This window comes from Monomorium pharaonis, chromosome 8 (assembly GCF_013373865.1).
Source record: "Monomorium pharaonis isolate MP-MQ-018 chromosome 8, ASM1337386v2, whole genome shotgun sequence".
Classification (NCBI taxonomy): Eukaryota; Metazoa; Arthropoda; class Insecta; order Hymenoptera; family Formicidae; genus Monomorium; species Monomorium pharaonis.
The window spans coordinates 4,690,532-4,714,515 of NC_050474.1; the positions used below are offsets into that span (position 1 = coordinate 4,690,532).

The 23,984-nt window shown below is 39.8% G+C and overlaps 2 protein-coding genes across 8 annotated transcripts; one reads left to right on the forward strand and one right to left on the reverse strand.

Annotated features, from left to right (window-relative positions):
* LOC105841025 (pancreatic lipase-related protein 2) lies at nt 1-2,267 on the forward strand. Of its 3 annotated transcripts, XM_012688147.3 has the most exons (5): nt 1-389; nt 494-945; nt 1,298-1,649; nt 1,721-1,825; nt 1,895-2,267. In XM_012688147.3, exons 1-5 carry the CDS (start codon nt 311-313, stop codon nt 1,972-1,974), a joined length of 1,068 nt encoding a protein of 355 aa, XP_012543601.2. In that variant the 5' UTR covers nt 1-310; the 3' UTR covers nt 1,975-2,267. The 3 variants fall into 3 exon arrangements, with proteins under 3 accessions (XP_012543601.2, XP_012543597.2, XP_012543587.2); XM_012688143.3 differs by having other exon boundaries at nt 5-389; nt 1,721-2,264; XM_012688133.3 differs by having other exon boundaries at nt 5-389; nt 506-945; nt 1,721-2,263.
* Nucleotides 1,974-23,652, reverse strand: LOC105840996 (serine/threonine-protein phosphatase 6 regulatory ankyrin repeat subunit A). 5 transcript variants are annotated; one of them, XM_028190040.2, is made up of 16 exons: nt 22,484-23,645; nt 21,577-22,104; nt 21,250-21,351; nt 19,583-19,684; nt 19,151-19,267; nt 17,984-18,184; nt 16,464-16,847; nt 15,654-15,974; nt 14,245-15,472; nt 13,818-13,993; nt 13,316-13,744; nt 11,293-12,319; nt 3,537-3,658; nt 3,263-3,411; nt 2,763-2,919; nt 1,974-2,581 (listed from the first exon to the last, which is right to left on the reverse strand). In XM_028190040.2, the coding sequence occupies exons 2-16, from the start codon at nt 21,904-21,906 to the stop codon at nt 2,363-2,365; spliced, it is 5,064 nt and encodes a 1,687-aa protein (XP_028045841.2). In that variant the 5' UTR covers nt 21,907-22,104; nt 22,484-23,645; the 3' UTR covers nt 1,974-2,362. The 5 variants fall into 5 exon arrangements, 4 of the variants coding, with proteins under 4 accessions (XP_028045841.2, XP_012543547.2, XP_012543554.2 ...); XR_001139429.3 differs by lacking the exons at nt 1,974-2,581; nt 2,763-2,919; nt 3,263-3,411 and adding exons at nt 5,091-5,897; nt 6,022-6,289 and having other exon boundaries at nt 3,577-3,658; nt 22,484-23,650; XM_012688093.3 differs by lacking the exons at nt 1,974-2,581; nt 2,763-2,919; nt 3,263-3,411; nt 3,537-3,658 and adding exons at nt 6,282-7,870; nt 8,210-8,477; nt 10,387-10,500 and having other exon boundaries at nt 22,484-23,652.
* Nucleotides 23,653-23,984: the final 332 nt, after the last annotated feature.

Genomic DNA, 23,984 nt, shown 5'->3' on the forward strand with positions numbered 1-23,984 from the left:
TATTATAAAATTTAAGTATAATGATAATTTTATTCTTTTGTATTTTATTTCAACAAAATGAAATTTTAGTTAACAGAAATTCTATTGTCTATATCTATTAAATTCACAGGAAAAATACATGGAACTAAATTAATCTATATTGCATAATACTGCGCTTAGATATACTTGAGATAAGAAAAACATTGGAAAACTACCAGAAGTTCATGGAACAATTCTTATTGTGCATTTTCATGCTCGACGTTAGTAATAAGATCTATAATGAATATAATAATCTAAAAATATTGCTTATTTACATAACATAAAGGTATATATGAGAAACCGGCCGACAAAAATATTGAAAGATATCACAATGTCTCTTATTACAACGTTCTTTGTATCTGTGTTCCTAAGTAATGAAGTTATATATGTATAAATAGTTTTAACTGTAATAATAAAATAAACGTTCAGTTTCGTAACAGGAGATAAATAAGACATACATTTCTATTATTTTTAGTTTATTTTTTAGATATACCATTTAATACGGCTGACTTACTGGGTAACCGGCTATCGATTCAAAATTTTCAAGATCGCCATCCCGAAGAAGGTGTCCTCGAAATTTTTATGAATCCGACATCAATCATTTCAAATGATCGTGCGTCAATCGACAATATACTGGAGTTAGACCTTAAAGCGGATGATATTAATTATGAGCTTTATACCAAGGACAATAAAGAGCAACTTTATCCTTTGCGAGTAGGTGATGTTACTCAACTAAAGGATTCGCCATTTAATAATGCATGGCCCACGAAGATCATTATTCACGGATGGACAGAAAACGGAAATGCTTTTTGGCTACACGATATCCGGCGAAACTATCTTAGCATTGGTGATTATAATGTGATTTATGTAGATTGGTTTACCGGATCAACCAAAGAATATCTAACGTCCGTCAAACTCATTCGTCAGGTGAGCGAAACAATTGGCATATTCTAAAATTTTAAAATAATTAAATAAGTAAAAAGAATTTAAGAGCAAAGAATTAATTATCATGTGGAAATCCTGTTCAAGTACAATTATGTGACAATATACAGAATAAGGAAAATTTATTTTATTATAAAGAATAATGAGTTATAACGGAAGAGAGCTTTTACTTTGCACGAAATGCAAATGATATGCAAACTGTCGAGCAATAAAAGTGAAGATAAAATTTATTTCACAAAGTTTCGAATATGCCATATGTTTTAATGCACAATTATTGTAACAAGATAAAAATTCTTTTACAAAAATATAACGTAAAATTAAAATTTGTGTTTTGTAGGTGGGAGAATATGTGGCTGCGTTTATCGAATTTCTCAAATCGGAAACTCAAATCTCCTTCGACGATATTCATATTTTGGGGCATAGTTTAGGTGCTCATGTAGCCGGATATATCGGTAATTACACATCGAAGAAACTCGGACGAATCACCGGTCTCGATCCAGCTGGACCCGCGTTCGAGACGCCGTATCTTAAAGATACGGAGGAGCGACTGGATGCCGCAGACGCCAATTTTGTGGATGTTATTCATACTTGCGCCGGCAGTTTAGGCTTCCTCCGACCCATCGGCCATGCAGATTTTTATCCAAACGGAGGAACGTTTAGGCAACCTGGTTGCCCTGTATTTTCATCCCGTATGACGCCACAGCATTGTATTTTACAGTATTATGCGCAAGAAGATATTGAATATAGTTTATATTTTTAGAAACATGCAGCCACGGTAGATCGCATCAGTTTTTCGCAGAGTCCATCGTGCATCCTGATGGCTTCGTCGCCGTACAATGCTCCAACTGGATGGATTTCCAACTCGGTAAATGCAGTGATTCTAGTAATTCTAGCACCGCCCTTATGGGTGAATTTATCAACACTGATGTTCAAGGTATTTTTTATCTACAAACCAACGCACAACCACCATTCGGAAAGGGCAAAATGAATAATGGTGGAAACGGAAAGCTTTAATGTCTACACTTATGACACATATGTATTTTTCATTACAATTAACGATACCACAAGAAAACGTATAAACGTAGAAAGTATCCTAAGCTTTCGGCACACAATACAATTTTTCATGCTAGATCGCATACGGGGCATCTTAATACGCGTCCTGATTGGCTCGGATGATTATGTCACCAATCGTAAGCCAATGAGGATAATACGTAGTAAGACGCCTCGTATGCAATCTAGCATGAAAAATCGTATCGTGTGCCGAAGGCTTTATTTATATATCTCTATCACAAATACATTACAATATATATAAAAACAGACCGATATAAAATAATAAAAAAGTTATGCATAATGGAAAATTTAGTGCAATAATGGAGTATGCTGCGGGCGTCATTTTTATTGTTTAAGCCATTTCAGCAAGCGTCATCACTCCACTAGACGGTTTTTCGATTTCATCTCCAAATCGCATGCGATATTTTCGACGGACTATATCCCAGTCGACAACATTTTGTATCTTCGGAATATTATGTACGGATATTTGACTGGTGGTTGGACTTGCTTGAAGCAACGAGAAATTAATTCGTTCCCTCGCTGCTCGCGGTAGTGGAAGCATTTTAGTATTCTAAAATGAAAGAAAAGAGGATAGGTTACAAGAAATTTATTTATTAAAAAAAAAACTATTAAAAATCATTATCTGTTTTCTTATTAGATCTTCTAAATCTATGAAATATTTATAAATTTTGCTGGTAAACTACAAATATATTTTTACACATAATGAGTTTAATAAAATAATATATACGTACAGTAGAATATTTTGGAAGAACGCTTTCCATATTGGGTTCCATATATCCATGCGACCTGCCCATTTTTTGCCTTGCAAGTCGTTCCTTTATACAGGCATTCTTAATATATTCTACCCATGTGGTAATGAGATTTAACGGCGCTGGCGCTGTTGTTGTTCTTTAAGAATAAGGATTAAAAAATTAGCAAATTTAAATTTATGAATTTATATAAAAGTACACAAGAAAATTGCATTTCAAGTTTTGTATGAAAGTCTAACAAAATAATTCTTTCATTGTATTTAGATTTAAAGACTTTTCGTGTATTTAATTGTCGATATATCATTAAGCGGTAAAAAAATATAAATTGGTATTTAGCTTTCAACAAAATAATTTAATTAAAGCAAAGTCGCAAAATTTATTCGTATTACATAAACGCAAAATTTATTCGTATTACATAAACGTAAAAATCAAGGATTAAGTACTTTCACAAAATACTCTTTAGTGCAATTGTGTTTACTTACTTTTGCATCTTACGAACTAGTTTACTGCGACCATATTTCCATTCGATATCACTTTGTGACTGAATGTTGTGATACGTGTCGCTCATCATGGCAATTAATAAATTAATCAATACTATAACAGTGACGAGCATGTATAATGCGAATGATATCTATTGAAGAAGAATACTTATTTGTTAAATTTGATTAAACGACCGTATAAGTAACCGTATATACGAATAGTATATAATAATAGTACTAATAATAATAGAAACATATTATTTCTCGAAAACGTTACCTTGAACAAAACAACCGTCCACAATGGCTGCTTGCTTTTGGATAACGTAAAGGCGTGAATTTCTTTTTGACCAAAAATAGCAAAGAAAAGATTCTCCGTAATTTCGACTGGATCAACTACCACTGTGAAAACAGAATAAAAGAACAGTAAGTTAAAAGAATCTTATTAATACATTAATCTCAATTATCATGTCCATCTATAATTTATTAAAATCATAGTGTTTGAATTAGTTCCTACGCTAACATACAGCGGTGTAGAATACATTGAGGCAGAGTGTAACTAGTTTCATAACCAGTAGTCATTACTTTTGACACTGCAATTTGCATAATTGCAAATTTCGAACTACACCACTGCTGATATAAAATGGATTGGTGTTATCGCTATTCATTGTCATTCTGCTTACAAGCAAAAAAAAGGTTGTATAATATTTACAATTCTGGAACCGTTAAACTGTAGAAGTTCATGCTGAGAATGGTCAACTATCCTAATCTTCGTTCAGTAAAAATTGGCAATCATTCAGAAGAAAAGTCAGCGAGTTTTGTAAAACCTAAAACATGCGATGGGATAAACAACGCGTATCAAGAAATATCGATGAATATTGAGTAATAAACTGCAAAAAGATGTCCATATTAATATCGGTGAAAGATCGGTGAAAAAGAATTATCTAAACGCATTCGCAAATGCAAGATGGATGCGATGAATGCGGCTTGCAACGTGAAAATTGTATTTAAATTCGCTTTATGTGTACCCTGTAAAAAAATAGAGAAATTAAAAGGAATGAGTAGAAATTTATTCTTGTAAAGTTATAAATTTTTTATCTCCAAAATTAGAAATGGATTTTAGAATCATTTTGAATTTCTTTCTTCTGCCTCTGTTGTTATATCTTATTATTATAGTATAATAATAAAAAATTAAAAAAAAAATTTAATTCAAGAAATTAGTTTGTGTAATATAATATAAGATTATTTAATTTAAACCCTGCCACATACAATACTAATATATCATGATTACAAAGAAAAAATGAATTTAAAATTTCTAAATTAAACCTCAATTTTAAAGATCAAGCGTTCATCATAGAGAGAGAAATTCCTTATGTTAAATTCACTTTAATTTAACTATTTCTTTTTACAGGTGTACATTAATGATGCGTGCCAGCCGAACTTTACAACATGCGGATGATCGAGGGGTGAATCCTGTTGACGCGTTTAATTCTCATTAACGTATCAAAACGAATGTTACATGCTACACATCACGTTTGTGTGTATATGTGTAGGATGATGTGACTTTCGAAGAGGCAGTTCTATTATAATATTACGGCCCTACGTAAATACATATCCTACAAATATGTGTATTGAGCGCACCGCTATATTACACGAAAATATCGTGACAGCAACATGATGCAGGCATAATGATCGGTGCGTGCATCGTTGCAACAGAGCTATTACGCAATTGCGCTCTATAAGTATGTATAATATATATGTCGTACATATATGATCAATAAAAACATTCCAGGTGGAAAAAGATTTTTATAATTAAATAATGTTGATGACTAACCGTCAAACGTGACTTGGAACGATCCCTATGCACACGGGTATTCCCCATGGTAGCCTCTAAAACGTGTTATAGGTAATCGATTAGACTATGGATCACAAGGAGTACAGGTTTGCTAGCTAACAATAACTGTACAAGCGACGCAACGTCGCAATCGATCTTAGACGTTTATTTTGAAAATACTGATAAGGTCCTCCGTATACGCCCCACGGCGATATGTACAAATAAACGCAATGCGATTAAATGCATTAATAAACGGCGAGTCTGCAAAAGTAGGAAGAGCTTTGATCCCTTTTTCTCTCTTTTTCATGAGAGTTATGTAATAATATATTTTCGATGTTTATCTTCCACATTTCTCTTGTCATTCATGCTCCAAGTCCAAGTCCCGATTTCGGGTCAGCATTTGATGAGCCTTCTAAAATCGCCAACGGATTCTCGATCGATTCCTTGTTCTCTTCAACCGGCTTTTCCTCGATCTTTTCACCGTAAAGGTCTCTATACTTGCGCCTGACGACCTCCCAGTCAACAACATTGTCGATCTTGACGGAGTGTCTGAAGGACAACTGACTCCCGAGAGGACTCAGGTGAACCACCGATAAGGCGACGCTATCTTTGTGTCCGACCTGTGTGTTCTTCTTTATCTTGGACAGCCACTTGGCTCCCATCCTGGTGCGAGGGGACAGACGGCTGCCGCCCATCAGGTTCATCAGAGAGGGCCGTTGCTTTTTAGTCATACGTTTCTTGCAAAGTTTGACGAAATACGTAATCCACGTGGTTAGGAGATTCAACGGAGATGGTGCCGTTGTGGTCCTATCGCGCATTGTAAAATTTGATTAATACATACGATATGGTAAAAATGGTACTTATATATAGTGCGACAATAACATGTAACAACCTACCGTGCTTTCCCTTCTTTTTCAGTGAGTCTTATTACCTGTGCATGTTTCGAATAAGTTTGCTCAATCCGTATTTCCACTCGATGTCCGACTGCGCCTGTATCCGCTGATAGGTATCGCTCATCATGGCGATCAGGAGATTAATAAGCACAACCACCGACACCAACATGTAAATGCCGAAGGTGAGCTTAAAGAGGACGGTCGTCCAACTGGGCTGATACGCTTCTACCTTGAACTGTTCATGCGTCGTCTGACCGAAGATGGCGAAGAACAACAATTCGACCGCGAGTATAGGGTCCATCCTGACTGTAAATACGCGTTAAACAACGTGTCTCGTAAAGTTTCTCTCGTGTATATGCACACGAACGTATATATGCAAAATTTCTCTGCCACTGCCCAGGCACATGCTAACGTTGCCACTACCAAACGTCGCAAAAAGAATTGATTTCAAGCCATACAGGATATAAATATGCTGCGACTCGTATCTCAACTTCTCTCTGTTGCTTGTCGTCAGAAAAAGTTCAAGCGCCTAAGAAAAAACGCGCTTTTATTTAACGGGACGGTTTCTAATTTTAAGCGCATAAAACATAAAAAAAATTAGGAGACTTGAGATGTATGTTACGTGCAATTTTCCTGAATATTACAAATATTTAAGGGACATTTAACAGAAACCTTTGGATATATTCAGATAGGCCTTTAAACATTTGTGATGTCAGGAATATTTTATTATAATGATAATTTGTGTAAACATTAGTTAAAGAGATTTAGCATTTATGGAGTTCTTTCTATTTCTTTTTACAAAAACATCTATGCAAATTTATTTAGGTTATTTAACTTTAATTAATGTTTACAGGTTCTCTCTAATAGTCAAAATTTCGTCACAACGAGTCGATCGAGGAAAAAACTGCGTTCTGTGGATGATAACGCGCTATGGTGTCGCGGATGAATGATCCAACATTCAATGAAACATCGAGAGCGAGCGAATGTGATGGGGGATTCGGCATTCGCAGGCGTCATTCGGTCGTGCGATGTGACGGAGAAGGGTATGATGTGTGTTCGGCGAAATTGACCCATTCTCATATATCTCACAAACAACATCGATCATATGCGTTCCTACGAGATTCACGTATCACACGTCATGAGACTTTACTTACTCAGATGCTTAAATGCTCGGCCGGTTGCCGGGTGCGTCGAGGATCACGCGAGGATCCTCTGTGGTGGTCTCGCTCGATCGTCTGAAGTTCTGTGTATTTTAAATACTGTTTATAGAGGGTGTGAATCTTTAGCGCAATTAATCTGTCTAGTAAATAATAGTTAGCACGATCGTGCGGCGGCCAATGGTATTTTAGTCGCTCGTTTGCTCGCGCTGCTTTTTGCATTCGGCAATTTGACCGAAGAATAGCAAAGGGCGACGACTATCTCTTCTACGTGGGCGGATTCGAGTTTGCCGCCGGTATCGTCGAGGCGTTGGATGCCGTAGGCCCGTTCTCATCCTCATTTTCGTCCGCGTCACCCTTCTCATCCTTCTCCGCATCGTCCTTCTCGGGCTCGTTTCCGGTTAGGGCGAGATACTTCTTCCTGATCGAGTCCCAGTCCACTACGTTCTCTATTCTGGTCGCGTTGTTGAAGGACAGCTGGCTGCCCAACGGGCTGAGGTGCACTACGGAGAGGGTCATGCTATCCTTTGGACGGACCTGACCCTTCTTAACCTTGGCCAGCCATTTTGCGCCCATTTTGGACCTGGGCGACAATCGGCTGGTGCGCTGCAGCCCCATCATGTGCACCAACGAGGGCCGCTTGCGTTTAGCGGTGCGCTGCTTGCACAGCTTGATGAAGTACACGGTCCAGGTGGTGAGCAAGTTTAGCGGGGATGGAGCTGTGGTAGTTCTGTAACACGCAATCGCGTTTCCAACACGGAATGCTCCATTAACCCCGAATGCTTAACTGCGAGTTAATTTAAAGGACCGATCGAGATCGCGGCATACGGAGGCTGTAAGTAAAAGCGAAGCGGCAACGATCCGTCTTCTCCGCACGTGAATCGCGGCGCGTTGGAATGCGAGAAGATTTCAAAGTAACGTCAAGTCCATTTTTAACATCAGTTTTCGGTCGAACGTGGGAAAAGGTAATCGGACATGCTATTTTGGATAGAACCGATCGTGTCGATTGTCATAGCAAACGCTATATTATCGCACGTATACTCGAAGTCGTAAAGGGTTGCAGGCTTACCTGTGCATGTTTCGGATCAGTTTACTCAATCCGTATTTCCACTCAATGTCCGACTGCGCCTGTATCCGTTGATAAGTGTCACTCATCATGGCGATCAGCAGATTAATCAACACCACTACCGAGACCAACATGTACACGCCGAAGGTCAATTTGAAGAGGACCGAGGTCCAGTGCGGCTGATTGGTCTCGACTTTCAGCTCGCCGTGGGTCGTTTGGCCGAAGACGGCGAAGAACAGATACTCGAAGGCGAGTAACGGATTCATCTTTACTGGAATTACGAGGCACACACAACACACACACAAGACGTTTCTTGGTAGCTCTAAAGGCTCTTTCGTTCTCTTTTTTTTTTCTTTTAGCTCATTGCTTCGTGCCATTACAGACTGGCTACTACTGGTGAGTACTCGCTATTTAGTATACGAATGCGCGTGTAAGTATTCCATAACGATCGAGCGAGCGAGCGAGCGAGCGAGCGAACGAGCGAACGAGCGAACGAACAAACGGAACGAACATGCTCATGCATATATCTTTTATATAGACTCTGGCCATGCTCTGCAGGCTGCGGCTGCTTACTAATGCCGGATGCATGCCATGAACCTCTCATTGCAGGCTGCGACTATCGTCGAGTACGTACTGTCACTCGTCTTTCAGCCTTGTCGCTCTAAATGCGTCTTACATTCACATCCAAGTCAATGATGTAATCGCGCTTCCCTTTTTTTCCTTTTTCTTTCTCTCCTTATTTTTTTTTTCTCCTCGCCGTGCTAAAAGATACTCGGTGACGATCAAGTTCTATCGTCGGATTGTTCTGCGCGTTCTAGGACACACGACAAGTTCAGCGCGACGCATCCCGCTAACCGGTGGATGCACCCGGAGCGGTTTCGGTGCGCCTTTTCTCGAGGCAGCTAGTGATCGAACAATGGGGGCATTCGTCGTGCGTTCCATGCTGAATGAGAGAGAAAAAGAGAAAGAGAGGAGGGCGCGAGGGTGAAGATTTTGCAAACGTATCGCGCGACACGTTTGCAGTGGATAAAAAAAGGATGCGGCATGCAACTCGGAGATGAACGCCCTCCTCCTTGCTTGCCTGGCTTGCACGACTTCGAAGGCGGCCGCGTCACATCGCGCAAAATGTTGTTTGCATGCAAGAAGACAGGATGGAAGAGAAAGGGCGAAAGGGTCCCTTTTTGGCCGACGTCGTCCTGCGGTCCGTTAAAAAAAAAAAAAAAAAAAAAAGAGAGAAAAAAGTGGAGAAACCCGGAGGGAGCGGTTTTCTGTGAGGAACAATTCGCAAAAGTCAATCGAGTCACACATAAAAACGATCGTGCGATTGATGCACATCGTGAATTGCATACAATATCGGCGTCCATTAGCATAAACACGGTTTTAGCAACGCACAATTATTACAGATACAGATGATATAGAAGTACAGAGAGAGAAAACACGCACGTACATACACGTATGTGTGTGTGTGTGTGTGTGTGTATGTGTGTTGTGCGTTCATGTATGTATAATTACATATACAGGACACATACGTACAGCGAGACACGGGGATGCACACGGGCAGATGCTGTGAAAGAAACACGAGCGGATATGCTCCGGCAGTAACGCTAATCGACAGCTAATCAATTGCATGGACAGGAACATAGTCGTTCTCGAGCTTTCAGACCAATTATATAAATATTTGTTCGGTACGCTGCGATGCGGACGCTTCGCTCCGCAGGCGGATTCTCCGAAGCGAGGAGAAGCATTAAAAAAATGTCAAATTCTGCAATTGCAGCAAAAAACTAATACAACTGTTGAAGCGTTTTAAACGATCGCGGTACTATTTGCACAAGGAGGGAATATTTTCAGCAAACTTTCCATCGACTTTCACGTCATCTTTTCCGAATGTCGCCTCCGAATCACAGCATACCACGCGAACAATAAAATACCCGATTTTGCGTGTATTTTTTTTTCTCAATTCTCTCGCGTGTTTTTTCTTTTGCTTCGTCATATCAGCAGTTTCAGCAGTTTCAGCAGACAACACACACTGGCCAAATGCACGATGCAGACGAGACGAACACCGAAATGGATTCGTGTCTCCGAATTCAGAATTTCGCGTGCGCGATTTTTGTTACGGTGTTTCGCTTTCCGCGCTTGAGTTGCTTCTGATTTTAATCTTTCTCAACCAGCTGAAAACTTACAATCTCTGCTGTTATCGTCACAGCACTCATTCTTTTTCTTGTAGCGGCCGAAGCGACGAGGAGGCGCCGTTGGTGGCGTCTCCATCATCCATTCCGTAACATTGGCCAACAAATCTATCATTGCAATTCAGTCGATTATGATTCTGTATCGCTCCGCATGTCTCTGAGTATGATCGACATGAAGTAGACCTACTGTGGGGATTCGACAAATGACAGTTAAGAAATCTAACGGACGAACTGACCATAACGATGTTCAACGACTCTCTCGAAAAGGGGCAGTGAATTTTTAACGGTGGGATAGAGAGAAACCTTCGAAGGTTTGTTTCCCTGCATATAAATTTTTTGCCGACACATACGTCGAGTACAATTTCGATGAATTTAACTTAACGTTCAATTCGCGCGTTTTGTAGCATCAAAAATATGAATTCATCGAAATTACGCTCACGTAGTTCTATAATTCCTGACGTAAACTAACGTAGGAAAGAGGAAGAACGCGATCGTCAATTTGCACAAAGGAGGGAATTTGCACCGTTATCTCGGCGAATTAGCACCCACGCGAATTAGCACCTGCGTGGGCGAAAGCACTGTCTACGTCCTGTTGATAGAAACTAAATAGTAAACCGCGCGTCGAAGCGATTGCCAATCTAAAATCTAAGCCCTATGTAGGTATCTACATAACGTATCTACGGTACATGTCGTATCTACAGTACGTGTGCGCGTATATATAATGTATGTATCCTATAAACGGAGCTGTAAGAAATCAATTAATTGCGCCGCTAGCTCTGGATTGGCGTCAAGGTATACAGTAGTAGAAAAAGAGGCAAAGAGAGGGGTGAGAGGGAAGGAGGAAAAAAGACAGAAAAAGGAGAGGAATAAGGAAATGAGAATAATGTGTTTCGAACTTACCGTCGGAGAATGCCTTCTTTTGTCTTCTGTCCTCCGCGCGCGCTTCCTGCGGCGTTTGGTTCTTGAACGCTTGATTGAGCGCGACGAAATGCATGGAGAAGCCAAAGACGAAGATCGCCAACACTGCGAGAAACCTCGCAAGATCCTTCATAAGATTACCGATAATGATGGCCCACGGCCCGAACAGATGGTGAAATGAAAGAAAGTCCAGGATCTGCACGCAAGCTAAAAGGAAACTGAGAGCAAAAAGCTGGTTTCTCAGGTAGAGGAGAGTCGGCCAGTACGGTCTCTCTATGATTACAAATCCCATCAGGTGAAACGCGACCCCGAATATGCCGAAGAGCAGCACCGCCAGCTTGATCCAACCAAGGCCACTCTTGTCGCTGGGATTCGTCAGCTCAAACAGCAACAGTCCCGATAGCATCACCAGCAGGCACCACTCGTACCAGTACGGTATTAAACTGGCCCTCACCACCGGATAGATCGGCGTGATGCCGACCAGCAATAGGAAGACCATCAGATAGATGTGAGATGTAAGATACGACATGAACTTGATGATAGGCACGTGATTGTACCTATGCCCGAGCGGAAGGGCGAACACCACCCAGACCGGCGGGCACACGATGAAGGCGATGAACAGCAGGATCGTCCTGAACGCGTTCCAATTCAGACTACCTTGCCACAGCTCTTGCAGGTAGCGCTGCACCACGGTATGCGCGATCACCTCCTTCTGTTCGTTCTCGATCAACACGTCCAGGAACTCGACATTCCTGCGATCCATCGACGTCAAAATCCTGCCGGCTGAGTCGGCGCCCGCCGCCAGAGCCAGCAATTCGGTGGCCATTGCCTCGCACTGTTTTCCAGCCGCAATTAAATCCTTGGCGCGCTCCTTTTCTTTTTCGGAAAGCTTCATGTAGATGTTGGACAGTTTGGCCGCAGTATCGACAGGCGCGGGTGACACCAGAACGAATTCTTCGATCGGTTTGTTGTTATGGCTTTTGCTGCAGACCATCATGTTGTAGACGAACTGTGAATACAACAATTTATTTGAAAATTCAAAAACTGAATTTTAGAAAATTCCTACAATACTATGTCTGAACAATTATTGATTTGCACCAAACGTTAGACAAATGACGAATTTTACAATACATATGTGTGTGTAAATTACATGGCTGTAAAAAGATTATATACTTTTTAAAATAAAATTATAATCAATTTAAATGCTTCAGAATTATATTATAATTAGATTTTTAAGATTTCTGGTTTTAAACTACTGCAATAATATATAGTTCATGTTTTACAAATGTAGTGATTCAGTCATAAATCTTTTAAATCTTGATTAGTTACCGTAAAGTTTACTTGCATAATTAATTATATATTAAAGTTCTTTGTAATCATATGATTGCGGGATTTTATGACAGTGATATTCATCTCGGTTCAACATTATCTGAGCTGCACGTGTATTATCAATTTTTCGTCTACGAAACTGACATAATTCACTTCGCGTGCATACCTAACATCAAAACGCAAGTTTATTAGTTTTGTTTGACAAAATGTGAAAAATTTCCAAATGCCGTGCTTCTTTCAAGCTTATGAAACGGAACTATACAGTGTGTAAAAATTTCGAAAATTTAATGCAGTCTAAAATAATTATTAAATTATTTCAATACAAAATGAACAAAGAAATTGAATTGACAAAAATTTTATATTTATATGAATTTTTTGTATAACATACATAGTTACACAAATAATATCTTTTAATTTTTTAATTAAATTAAATTATGAAAGATAAGTTATAGATAAATTGCCTATAGATAAACATTCTTTTATATAAAAATAAAAAGTTTCAAAAAATAATCAATTTTTTCAAAATACGATCAAGATATGATTTTATGCCCAATAATGTTATCTGTAATTTTTTATCACGTTGCAAAAGATAAAAAAAGTTATTTGAAAACTTGTTTTAGAAATTCGATATTTGAGTAATTCTCATCTGTTTCTCTTATCAAAATAAACATCTTACCCTCTTATCATCCATCAGAGCGTATGTATCGTGCTCCTTCTCCATGAGATACTTTAGCACATCGTTGTGACCCTCGGAAGCGGCGAACCAGATCGGTGCGCAGCCAAGATTCGTCTCAGTTTTTGGAGACCCGCCGCTTTCCACGAGCAACTTCACCACGTCCAAATGGCCAGCGCGTGCAGCACAATGCAATGGTGTCCAACCATTCTTGTCGGTCGCGTTTATTTCCGCGCCTTGACCCAGAAGAACTTCCACCATCTGATAATGACCGTGAGTCGCTGCGATATGCAGCCCAGTCTTTCCGTAACGATCCGAGCTATGCAATAATTCTGCCGATCTGCTCAACAGTAGACCGACGACAGTTATGTGACCGCCGAAGCAAGCCAAATGCAGGGGGTTCCAGCCGTTTTCTGTCGTCGCTGCATCCACCTTCACTCAGAATGTCCTCACATTTAGTAGAAGTGATCGACGGTTTAGTTCTAAATTGTCGTCAAGATCATACCTGAACTCCCGCAGAATTGAGAAGAAGTCGCACGACGTTCTCGTTTCCAGAATAGGCAGCTAGATGAAGAGGAGTCATGCCGGATTCAGCCCCTAGCTCTCCAACCAAAGATGCTCCGTTTGGTGGATCAGACTTTACGGTTCCGGGTATGTGAGTTAGCAATTCTCTAACCGTATCTAAAGCCAAACCAAGTTTCATTATTATTAAAAAGTTACAAGGTAATCAAGAGAAATTATATAACAAAAGAGGTATACTTCAAATAAGATTATTTAAATTTCTTTAAAATTTTTTAAAAACTTAGTAATAAATATATTTAATGCATTCAAATTTAGTGATAGTTTTTTACAGAAATAATTACTTTATTATTAATATATTAATGTTAATTATTAATAAATATAATTCTATACATATAATTATTTTTATTTACCAGCTTGTCCAAAGTAAGCAGCAACGTGAAGCGCGGTAACGCCGAGCTTTTTACTAGTTATCCTGAGGGATTGAGTCGTTCTCATCACTTCAAGTACTTGGCCGTGACCATGCTGTGCCGCCAGATGAACCGCGGTAAAACCCGCGCGATTCTCATCGGCACACGACGCGCCGGCCCTAACTAGAGCCTTTACGACCTCGGCGTGTCCACCTTCCGCCGCTAATTGCAGAGGAGTTGCTTCCGTCAGTTTATTCCTAGCGGTTATCACGCCCTGCCTGTCAAACTTCATCAGCTCTTCGATTACCCTGACGCTGCCTTGCATAGCGGCAATGTGAGCACAGGTATTGCCGTCCTTGGTGCAAGCCATCACAAGATTGGCGTGTCTCTGCAAAAAGAGCTGGGCCACTTCAGCGTAATTGTTCATGGCCGCAGCGTGGATTGGCTTTTGCCCCTGATCATCCGTGGCGTCTATGCTGGCACCGAGTTCCAATAGCAGCTTGCAAACCTCCAATTGGCCCGAACCCGCCGCCAGATGAAGAGGAGTTTGTTTCCTCAGGGTGAGCACATCTATCGCGGCACCGTGATCCTGCACGAGGAATCGTACCAAATGCGTGTAACCGTTCATGGCAGCCAAGTGCAGGGCAGTTCTTCCCACGCGCGACTTAGAGTTTATGAAGGCCTTGTTCGCTAACAACGCGTCGCAGACCTCAATATAGCCGTGCTCGGCGGCTAGATGAAGAGCGGATCTACCTTCGAGATCGAACACGTCTACTCTGCCATGATTGGCGAGGAGTGTAGTCACCAATTCCATGTGGCCCCGATGAGCGGCGATCAGCAGAGGCGTCCAACCTACGGCGCTCTGCCGGTTTAAGGCCTTTTGCACTTCCGTAGCCGACATCCGACTGATCATTTCCTGCAGGACCTCGTTGTTGCCGGCGAGAGCACAATGATGGAACGCCGATTCCTGGGCCTGTCTGGTCTGCAGCGAGACGTCCGCGCCGCTGTCGAGAAGAGCGCGAACAATGGCGCGATCATCTCCGGGGGTGCTAACTTCCGAGGGTTCGATTTGAGCCGCGTAATGAAGCGCGCTGGCACCTTCGTTGGTCAGACTGTTTACATAGGCGGTCGCCACTTCCGGGCCCTTCTTTTCCTTTACGAATTCTATAAGGTGTCGGACCACGTCGGCCCTGCAACCTCTGCAAGCTAAGTGCAACGGCGTTTCTCCGTTCTGAGGAAAATAGAAATCTCAGAGTAAATAGAAATAATTTAACAGTTTCGAAAAAATTATCGCATATCTATAATATTTGTTACATAAAACATAATAAAAATCACGTTTAATTATTACGACATTACACACATAAAATATGTTTGTAAATTAGATCTTATTTCTTGTTTCTTTTTTTATGTACTTTTGATTTAAACATCGGATCTCCGCCATCGTCGAGCAGTAAAAGGAGCGTCGCTAAATTCCCGTGGCTGGCTGCCACGTGCACGGGCGTTTGGCCGTCATCGGTTGTCAAATTGGGACCAGCTCCAGATTTTAATAACATCAGAGCGCATCTGTCGCCATCGGGTACTCTGGCAGCTATGTGAAGCGGAGTTTCCCGAAGTTTTCCGCCTCTCACGTGTACCTCTGCGCCGTATCCTAGAAGAGTTTCCACGACAGCCGGTTTGGCACTTTCCACGGCTATATGGAGTGCTGTATAATTATCGTTGGTTATCGCGTCCACCTGCGTACAATAATAAAAAAGGGATGTATTCCACACAATAAAGTTTGATTTTTGGATATACACCAAAGATATCTTAAAAAAAAAATGTATGAGAATTACTTTTCTTGACAAAAATAATTATTTTGTAAGAATAAAAAATCTGGCACTTTCAAAATACAAAAGATTGAATCTAATAATCTAATGTGTGCACGTTCATGAGAAAAAAATTATATTTATATCAAAATAATATTAAATTCAAACTCTTGATTTTAGTAAAGCAACAGAATGTAACAAAAAGAGATCAAAGAAACGTGTACAAATAGGTAAAAAATTGAAAAATGTTTTTTCAATTCTTATTATTTTACATTTAAAAAATATTTTTTATTTTTTACGTTCTTTTGATCCTTTTTCACTATGTTCCATTTGTTAAAATATCGATGAAAAGTTATTTGTGATACCTCTATTTATGTGATAACAATATTTTCCATAGTGATAACAGATGACATTTACCTTTTCTCCTCGTTGTAGCAAAGTACTGATAATGCCCACATGGCCATATCCTGCAGCCGTATGAATAGACCTGGCACCACGTTTGTTTGGCATGTGCAAATACACGCCCTTCTTGAAGAGCATAGTGGCACATTCCGAGTGACCGTTCAGCGATGCTATATGCATCAGAGTAGAGCCGTCTTTCGTTCTTTCAAAGATACTTGCTTTGAATTTATCGGCCAGTAACTCGATGATGGAAGCGTGGCCATTTTCAGCGGCCAAATGCATCGGCGTTCGATCTTGATGATCGGTGATCGAGGCAGAGGCTCGGACACCGTAAAAATATTTCACTAACGTTTCGTCACCTTCGGCACTCGCTATGTGCAACGCCGTTTGCCCGTCGCCCTAAAACGCACGTTATGTTTCTCACATAGCTAATATATTTTTTTATAACATTATAAATTTTATTAAAGAGCAAATTTCACACATTTTTATCTTAATCTCTTTTTTTGTCTTAATATTTTAAATTTAGGAAAATTGACACTTCTGTTTTACTTTGATTATATATTGGTAATAAAAATTATATGATTATAGACTCTTGTCATTAGCGATAACTACACGAAATTTCTCATTACTTTATTCGTAATATCTTAAGTGTACTATAATTATTTTAAGTGTGCCATACATATCTTAAGCGTATACACTGTATATATTGGTTGACGTTAAATAAAAAACTTAACTTTTGAAGATATTGATTAGACGACCAAGTACGACACGCACCTATTCCTACGCATTATGTATACGTATTTGCTGTAATAGTTTTTTGTGACTCAGTAGCCACTTAAGAGGCCACTACATAAACATTATTGCGTGATAGTACAAAGAATCATAAAATTACAGTGCAAACGCGCGCGGTTACAATAGAAGTAATTTTTCGGAACTTTAAAACTTTGTCGTAAATTTTATAACTGCCACATTCCTAATTATTGCTCATTCAGAAACATAACTTTGTAGTTGCGGCAATTTATCACGTGCGTCATTTCTATTTCGTGTATGATCGATCTTGTCGAGTTTTGTATTCTCAATTTTCTTGCCGGGTTAAAACTCAATGTCAGAGTAGAAGTTGGAATAATTGCGGTGTATATGATATTGAGCGGTTTGCGTTGTGATATAAAATTTTGTAATATCAAAATTCCATTAATTTTACCAAAAGTTAATTAAACAATGATATCTTACTGTACATTTATATCCCGGAAATTTGAAATTGTTGTTCACACATTTAGAAGATAAGAGTATAAATGGTAATTTCCGACTGTCGTAAAATCGTGGAAAGGATAATTAAACGCATATATAATTTACCAAAATCCGAACGAAAAATAGTAAAGAGGTCGCATTGTATTTACATCACAACGTACAATTTGCGAGCTTCGAAGCATTTGGTATATATATCAGTACTATGTATATAATTGGCAAAGTTTCAACGATATTCGATCGACTCGATTTCACTTCGCTTAGAATCTTTACGCTTGGCTTTAACGTACATTTTGCATGTCGACAGCCGCGCCGTAGTCCACCAGGATCCGCACCATGTCGATGTCTCTTCTTCTAGCGGCCAAATGTAAAGCGGAATCACCGGCTGGTGTGGTGGCGCGAAGCTGATCGGGCGCTTGCTGTGCTAAGAGTTCCCGGCACATTGACTGATTGCCAGCCTCGACTGCTAGCAGAAGAGGTATTTTTCCTTTCTGCGAAAATAAAATTTTGAAAGAATTATAAATTATAAATGATAAAACAGCCTGCATTTTATACTATTCATGGTACAAGGATAATTGCGTAATATGGTAAAAAAAGAATATGTTTCAAAAATTAAAAATATAGGAAAATATTCCTTTAATTTTTATCAACTATAAACAATATATATTTTAAAATTTATTTAGAGTTCATAAAGTAATCACTATGTACAAAAAAGTCGAGAAATGGTATTTTGCTTTATTTTATATTTTTACCGCTTACATACATTTCTTCATTAATGTCAAATGTTTGCTAGAAATATCATTTGTTATATCTATAACAAAATAAAGGAATTATATTTCACATTTTATAATTATGAAAAGTGCTAAAAGTAATCCCGTAGAGATATTTTATTCTACAGACATTTCTACTAATATTTCGCATAAAGAAATATCGACAGATATTATTGTAATACATGACATGAAAGTTTCTCGTGCTTATGCAAAATGTCTAAGTATACATCGGTTTGATGTAACACGAATCGTTATTGTTTTTTTCCATACGAGCGGCGAGGCCGGACTTCGCCTCGATCGGGTGGCATCGTACTATCGCGACAGGGTTGTATGACAAAGGGCGAGGGAGACAGGGAAGAAAAAGCGAAGTGGAGAAGAGTTATGGCGCCGTTCGGTACCAGGTAGCGATCTCTCGGTGCACGGCACCTGTCACGCGAGAAACGCGGACGCGAAACGGGAGCATCGTGCCGCGGTTATTGCAGAAAAACCTTTATCTTCGTCTAATTTGAAGTTTCGGGGCCAACATAAATCTGCTCATGGTGTCACACAATTAACTCGTCCTGAATATCGAGAAGATCGACTTGACTTCCGCAATTTCGAATCCCTCAAACTGATACATTTACCCGAGTTTTCGTTTGTCTTTTATGCAACTTTATGAATTGTATTTATATCAGAACTGCCACTTACACCGTCGACCTTTAGCCTGATGTCCCGTCCGGCAGCACCCAAGAGAGCTCGCAGAATCGACGTCGCGGTGCCCGTTTGTCTCGACGCCACCAAATGAACCGCCGTTTGTTGTCTCGGCTACGGACAATACATAAACATAGTTGAAAGATTTATTAAAAGTTAAATCGTTTAAATAAAATATTTAATATCGACTTAGCACTTAAAATTTGAATTCACAATTGTCTCACTATTGTATAATCAAAATTGAGACCAATAAAATGGCCAAAAAGAAAATATAAACTGAAATTGATCAAAGAATCTGTGACTAGGTAGAATTAAACTCTCTACAATAATTTAAAGTAAAATTCTTTTTTTAAGGAATCAGAGTATTATGATTATAAATTTTGTTCTAAAATTGTTACGATATTTTTAAAGAAGTAATACTATTCGTACCCCTCCAGTAGCATAGGGATCAACACCCCTCTTGGATAACAATAACTTAACGACATCCTCCCTCGAATACATAGCAGCGATGTGGAGGGCATTGTAATTGTCCTGTAGAAAATATGTCAATGAAATGCATTTGGAACTCATTTATCGCGAATATCAGTTCAAATATCTATTCGAAAACCTCGATCAATTTATCCGACAATCTTGAATTTAAAATCATGTCGTCGCTCCAAATTCTTCTCATTGGATTTTCATTGGATTAGTGGTGGTTAATACACTAAAACAGTTTTATGGAAATAAGTAAAACGGTAATGGAGCCATGAGTTTTGTCCAGCCGCGCCCGTCAGGCTGACCCTTGTGATGTTTCAGGTTTCAAGTTTCTGATCACGGCGTATCAGCATGCTATTTGAAAATTATATTGGAATCATTGTGGGAGCGGTAGATCGATAGTAGCGAGTATGCAACGCCTTGCACGTGTTTGTAAAGTGATGGTTTAACATGGTTAACGTCGCTCAGTAGTACTTACTATAAGTAAAAGGAATATCAACTATATGCAGAAAGCCCATCCCCTGACAAAAATATTATGTTCGTTGAAAGTTTATAACAAGTTTGCTTAAATAGTGTTGAGTAGACATTTCGTTGAGCCTTAAAAAACATTAATTGAATTGTTTACGAGATGAAGCTGTAAGCATGGAATTATTTGTGGGATGTTTAAAATGACAAAATTTCAAACGTTCCATTATAATTTTTAAGTATAAAATGTTATATTTGCAATTTGTTTTCAAATCAATAAAATTCTTTATAAACATATATAAACGCAATCTCTAATGAAGAATTTTCACCGAAGGAACTTCGCGCACTGATGTAATAATAATTATATCTTTTATTAAAATTATTTCCCTTCTTCTATTATTCGTTAATGGCGATACACGTTACATCCTAGGACGAAGATTTCAAGTAACACGACCGTCATTCTTCCATCCCTTCCTTCTTTGTCCTGACGCATAGGACATTCGAAATCAATAAATTTTACTATAGAGTTCCTGCGGTGGCGTTCCCAATGACTTTCAGAAGGTTGCACCGAGCGCGCTACATAATTGAACCCCTGTCCGGGGTGTCAAGCGTAAAAAAGGCGCTTGCAATAGCAGCCGTTGGTGGGCAGCTTTTTAAAGGTTTAACGATCAAACTTTAATCTATCCCAAGAATCGGACCCTTTTTCACTGCGGCTGATAGTTAGCTGACTCAAGCGGCCTACTTATCCATTTACACGGCTGCCCGTCTTTGTCCACTCGGTCAGTAAGCATAAGCCCCTTGACCTTGGCCCTCCTTCACGCAATCCCTCCCGACTTAGTGACTGACTTAGCACAGATTGCGGCCTGATCATTAGGTGTATACGTTTCGTGGCACGCGTCACCTTCGCAGGTGCTATTACGTGCCAGTGCCACGTAACCTCGTGCACGAGAACTTATCGCGACGGCAATGAATCAAAGAAAGATGAATCAAACATTTTTTTTTTTTCTAATTTCAAATGGAATGTCTCGAAAGAGTTATCCGTCCGATACGTGATTCTTAATACGATATAGTAATTAAGTAAATTTGATCAAGGACGGAGAACTATCGGGCGATCTAATCGCGAGCGACTTATCTCATTTATATCGCGGAGTACTTGCATTGTTTCTGGCGCCCACGTCGGACCCGAGCTCGATCATCCGGTCGAGCAGCGCGCTGCGGTTGTCCTTCACCGCGTACATCAACGGCGTCATCCCAGTCGTCTGCGAATGAAAAATCTTTGCTTAGAAAAATTAATTTGCTCATCTCAAAAATTCTCTCATCAAAGTCTCCCGGGAGTATATTTCTTGACAATAGAATGTACTCCACCTGGGAAACGTTACGTGCTTTCGCGATAATCTTTAAAAATCTCATTCGACTGCGCATCAATTTCCTTCGTACCAGAGACCCTTCGACCTCCTTTTGTCGGTTGTACAAGCAAAACTAACCGTGTCCAAAACACCTGCGAGGGGCACGATAAAGCCATCCTCCCCCGCGCTCTGCACCGTCTTCTCCAGAGACTTGAGCAGCTGGTCCACGGGGGCCCATTCTCCGCGGGCCGCCAAGCCCAGCAGCCTTTGGGCCCCTTCTCTGGCAGTCGCACCGGCGGAGCTGGGCTTACTCCCGGGCTGCGACGGCTCTCCCGCGGCTGCACCGCCATTGCTTCCCGTCGACGCTGAACCACCATCGTCCTTACCGCCCGACGGACTGTCCTCTTTACTGGAGGGATTCTTCTTATCGTCCTTGCCTCCTGATGGCTTCTTGCTGTTACTGCTCATGCTATGCTGCTACGTGCGATCCCTCCGCGAGCATGATTTTCGCTCGAGTGACTCACTCTCATTCAAAATTGCACAACGTTAATGGAGAGATTGTACGGCCATCAGGCGAATACTCTTGCATTTGGCGCGACGTTACACTTGGCAGAACGGAAGATACGATGACGCTTACGTTTACACAGTTTTGAGCGATTTTCAGAGCTAACGAGAAATGAGAAAGTTGTATTTTATAGAAAAAAAGTTCCGAACAGAGGTATATTTCATACAACAGGCACAAAAAAATATATACTACAAATGTATCATTGAAATGGTACACTTGAGACATTCGAGACAGTACTGTCGTACTAAACGCAAGGTCTGACGAAAGTCATCAGTTACTAATTTAAGACATTAATCTTTTTCTCGCCGCACTTGTGTATTCCAAAATTCGATAAATATTCGCGAGTACGCTTCCAATTTATCCTTAAAATATTTATAAAAATACAAGCGTAAATGCCGAGAGAAGGAGATCAATGCCTTAAACGTAACAACGCTTCCAGTGACTTTCGTAAGATTTACTTCGCGTTTCGTATGATAGTACCGTCTTGACACAAACGATAGGCTTCCGCGCAGTTGACGCACTGTTAATTATTTTACTGCTCAGTCAATTGTAGAGCAAAAATGTCGAGCAAAAATAGTAAAGGCACCGAACGAGTGTTAACAGCACGGTCAGCCTGACGATTCTGAAAACGGTATGTAACTCAGAACGAGAGTTGAGAGAGAAGAAGAGAGAGGGTTGCTTCCCTTCGGGCCTTGCTCGCTCGACAGGATCGACCAATCGCCGACTCGTTCTCGCGGTTCGTTAGGGTAATGTTGCACCAATACTCCTTTACCTTCGACCTGCACGGATTGCTTTTCGCCCACACAAGCGCGAATCCGTGGTAGGCCGTGCTGGTCGTCGCTGGTAGCAAGTAAGGAAATCAAGCAGGAGGTGGTGGTTCTGGGTGAAGGAAGGGGGGTAAGAGTTGCGGAGGGGTGCTGTTATGGCTGCCGTCGACACGCGACTTCCGGACCAGCCCGGCAGGCACGCTATCCGTCTATCTTGAATTCACCGGACTCTGCCACGGCTCTGAATAACGTTCCTCATTCCTCTTTGCTTTCTCTCGCCTCAGACTAAAGGCTCAGACGCTCGTGCGTGGTCTCTATTTCTCCTCCCTCGGCATATCTTCTTTTTTTCCTTCGATCATATGTATACACTTTCGGCGTGCAAGAAAATACGAGTTGCGTGATAGAAAAAGCAATCAATTATATTTAACGTAGATGACATTAAATAACACAAGTCAATTAGTTCTGAAAGCTCTGAAAAATTTATCTTAACGTTTAACAAATATCTTGAGATATTTCTGCAAGCAATATAAGCAATGTATTCAAGTAGTGTAAAAATATTTAAAAAGTATAAAAGTATAAAAGATCTTTTCCTGAAAGAAGAATCATAATTATTAACCTTTCATTAAGACTATTAAGAGCATCAATAAAGTTATAAATTCGGGCGCAAATATCTTAAATACTCATCTAATTATCCTCATTTTTTTTTCAAGAACAAAAGGGATAGTAAGAAAAAAACAATTAAAATTATATTTAATTTTTTATTTGCAATTTACAGATATTGTAAATAGTATAGTATCACAAAGTGGCACTTAGTCATAATCATCGTTACAAAACTTATGTATATTTATTGTATATCGTGCTCAGCTAACGGTTAAGAAAATAGAGTATTAATTTATAGTTCTTTTTAGAAAATTTAAAAAAAAAAGTTTTTATTTGAATATTATTTATACTAAATATCTACAAAATTTTTTAGCTTTATATGCACACAGGTTTCTCATCGATTTACATATTGTTTTATCTCTACCGGATGGTCAAAGGTGAATATGGTTTAATGTCCGACTCACACTAGCGATTGGCGATTGTGTCTGCGTTTGTATTTGTGTCTCTGATTTAATCAGAAATGAATTTTACTTCAGCTGTTTTTTTTTCTGACTGGTCGAGAGATGCAAAAGCAAGACGTAATCGCCAATAGCCATTCGCCAATGTGATTCGAA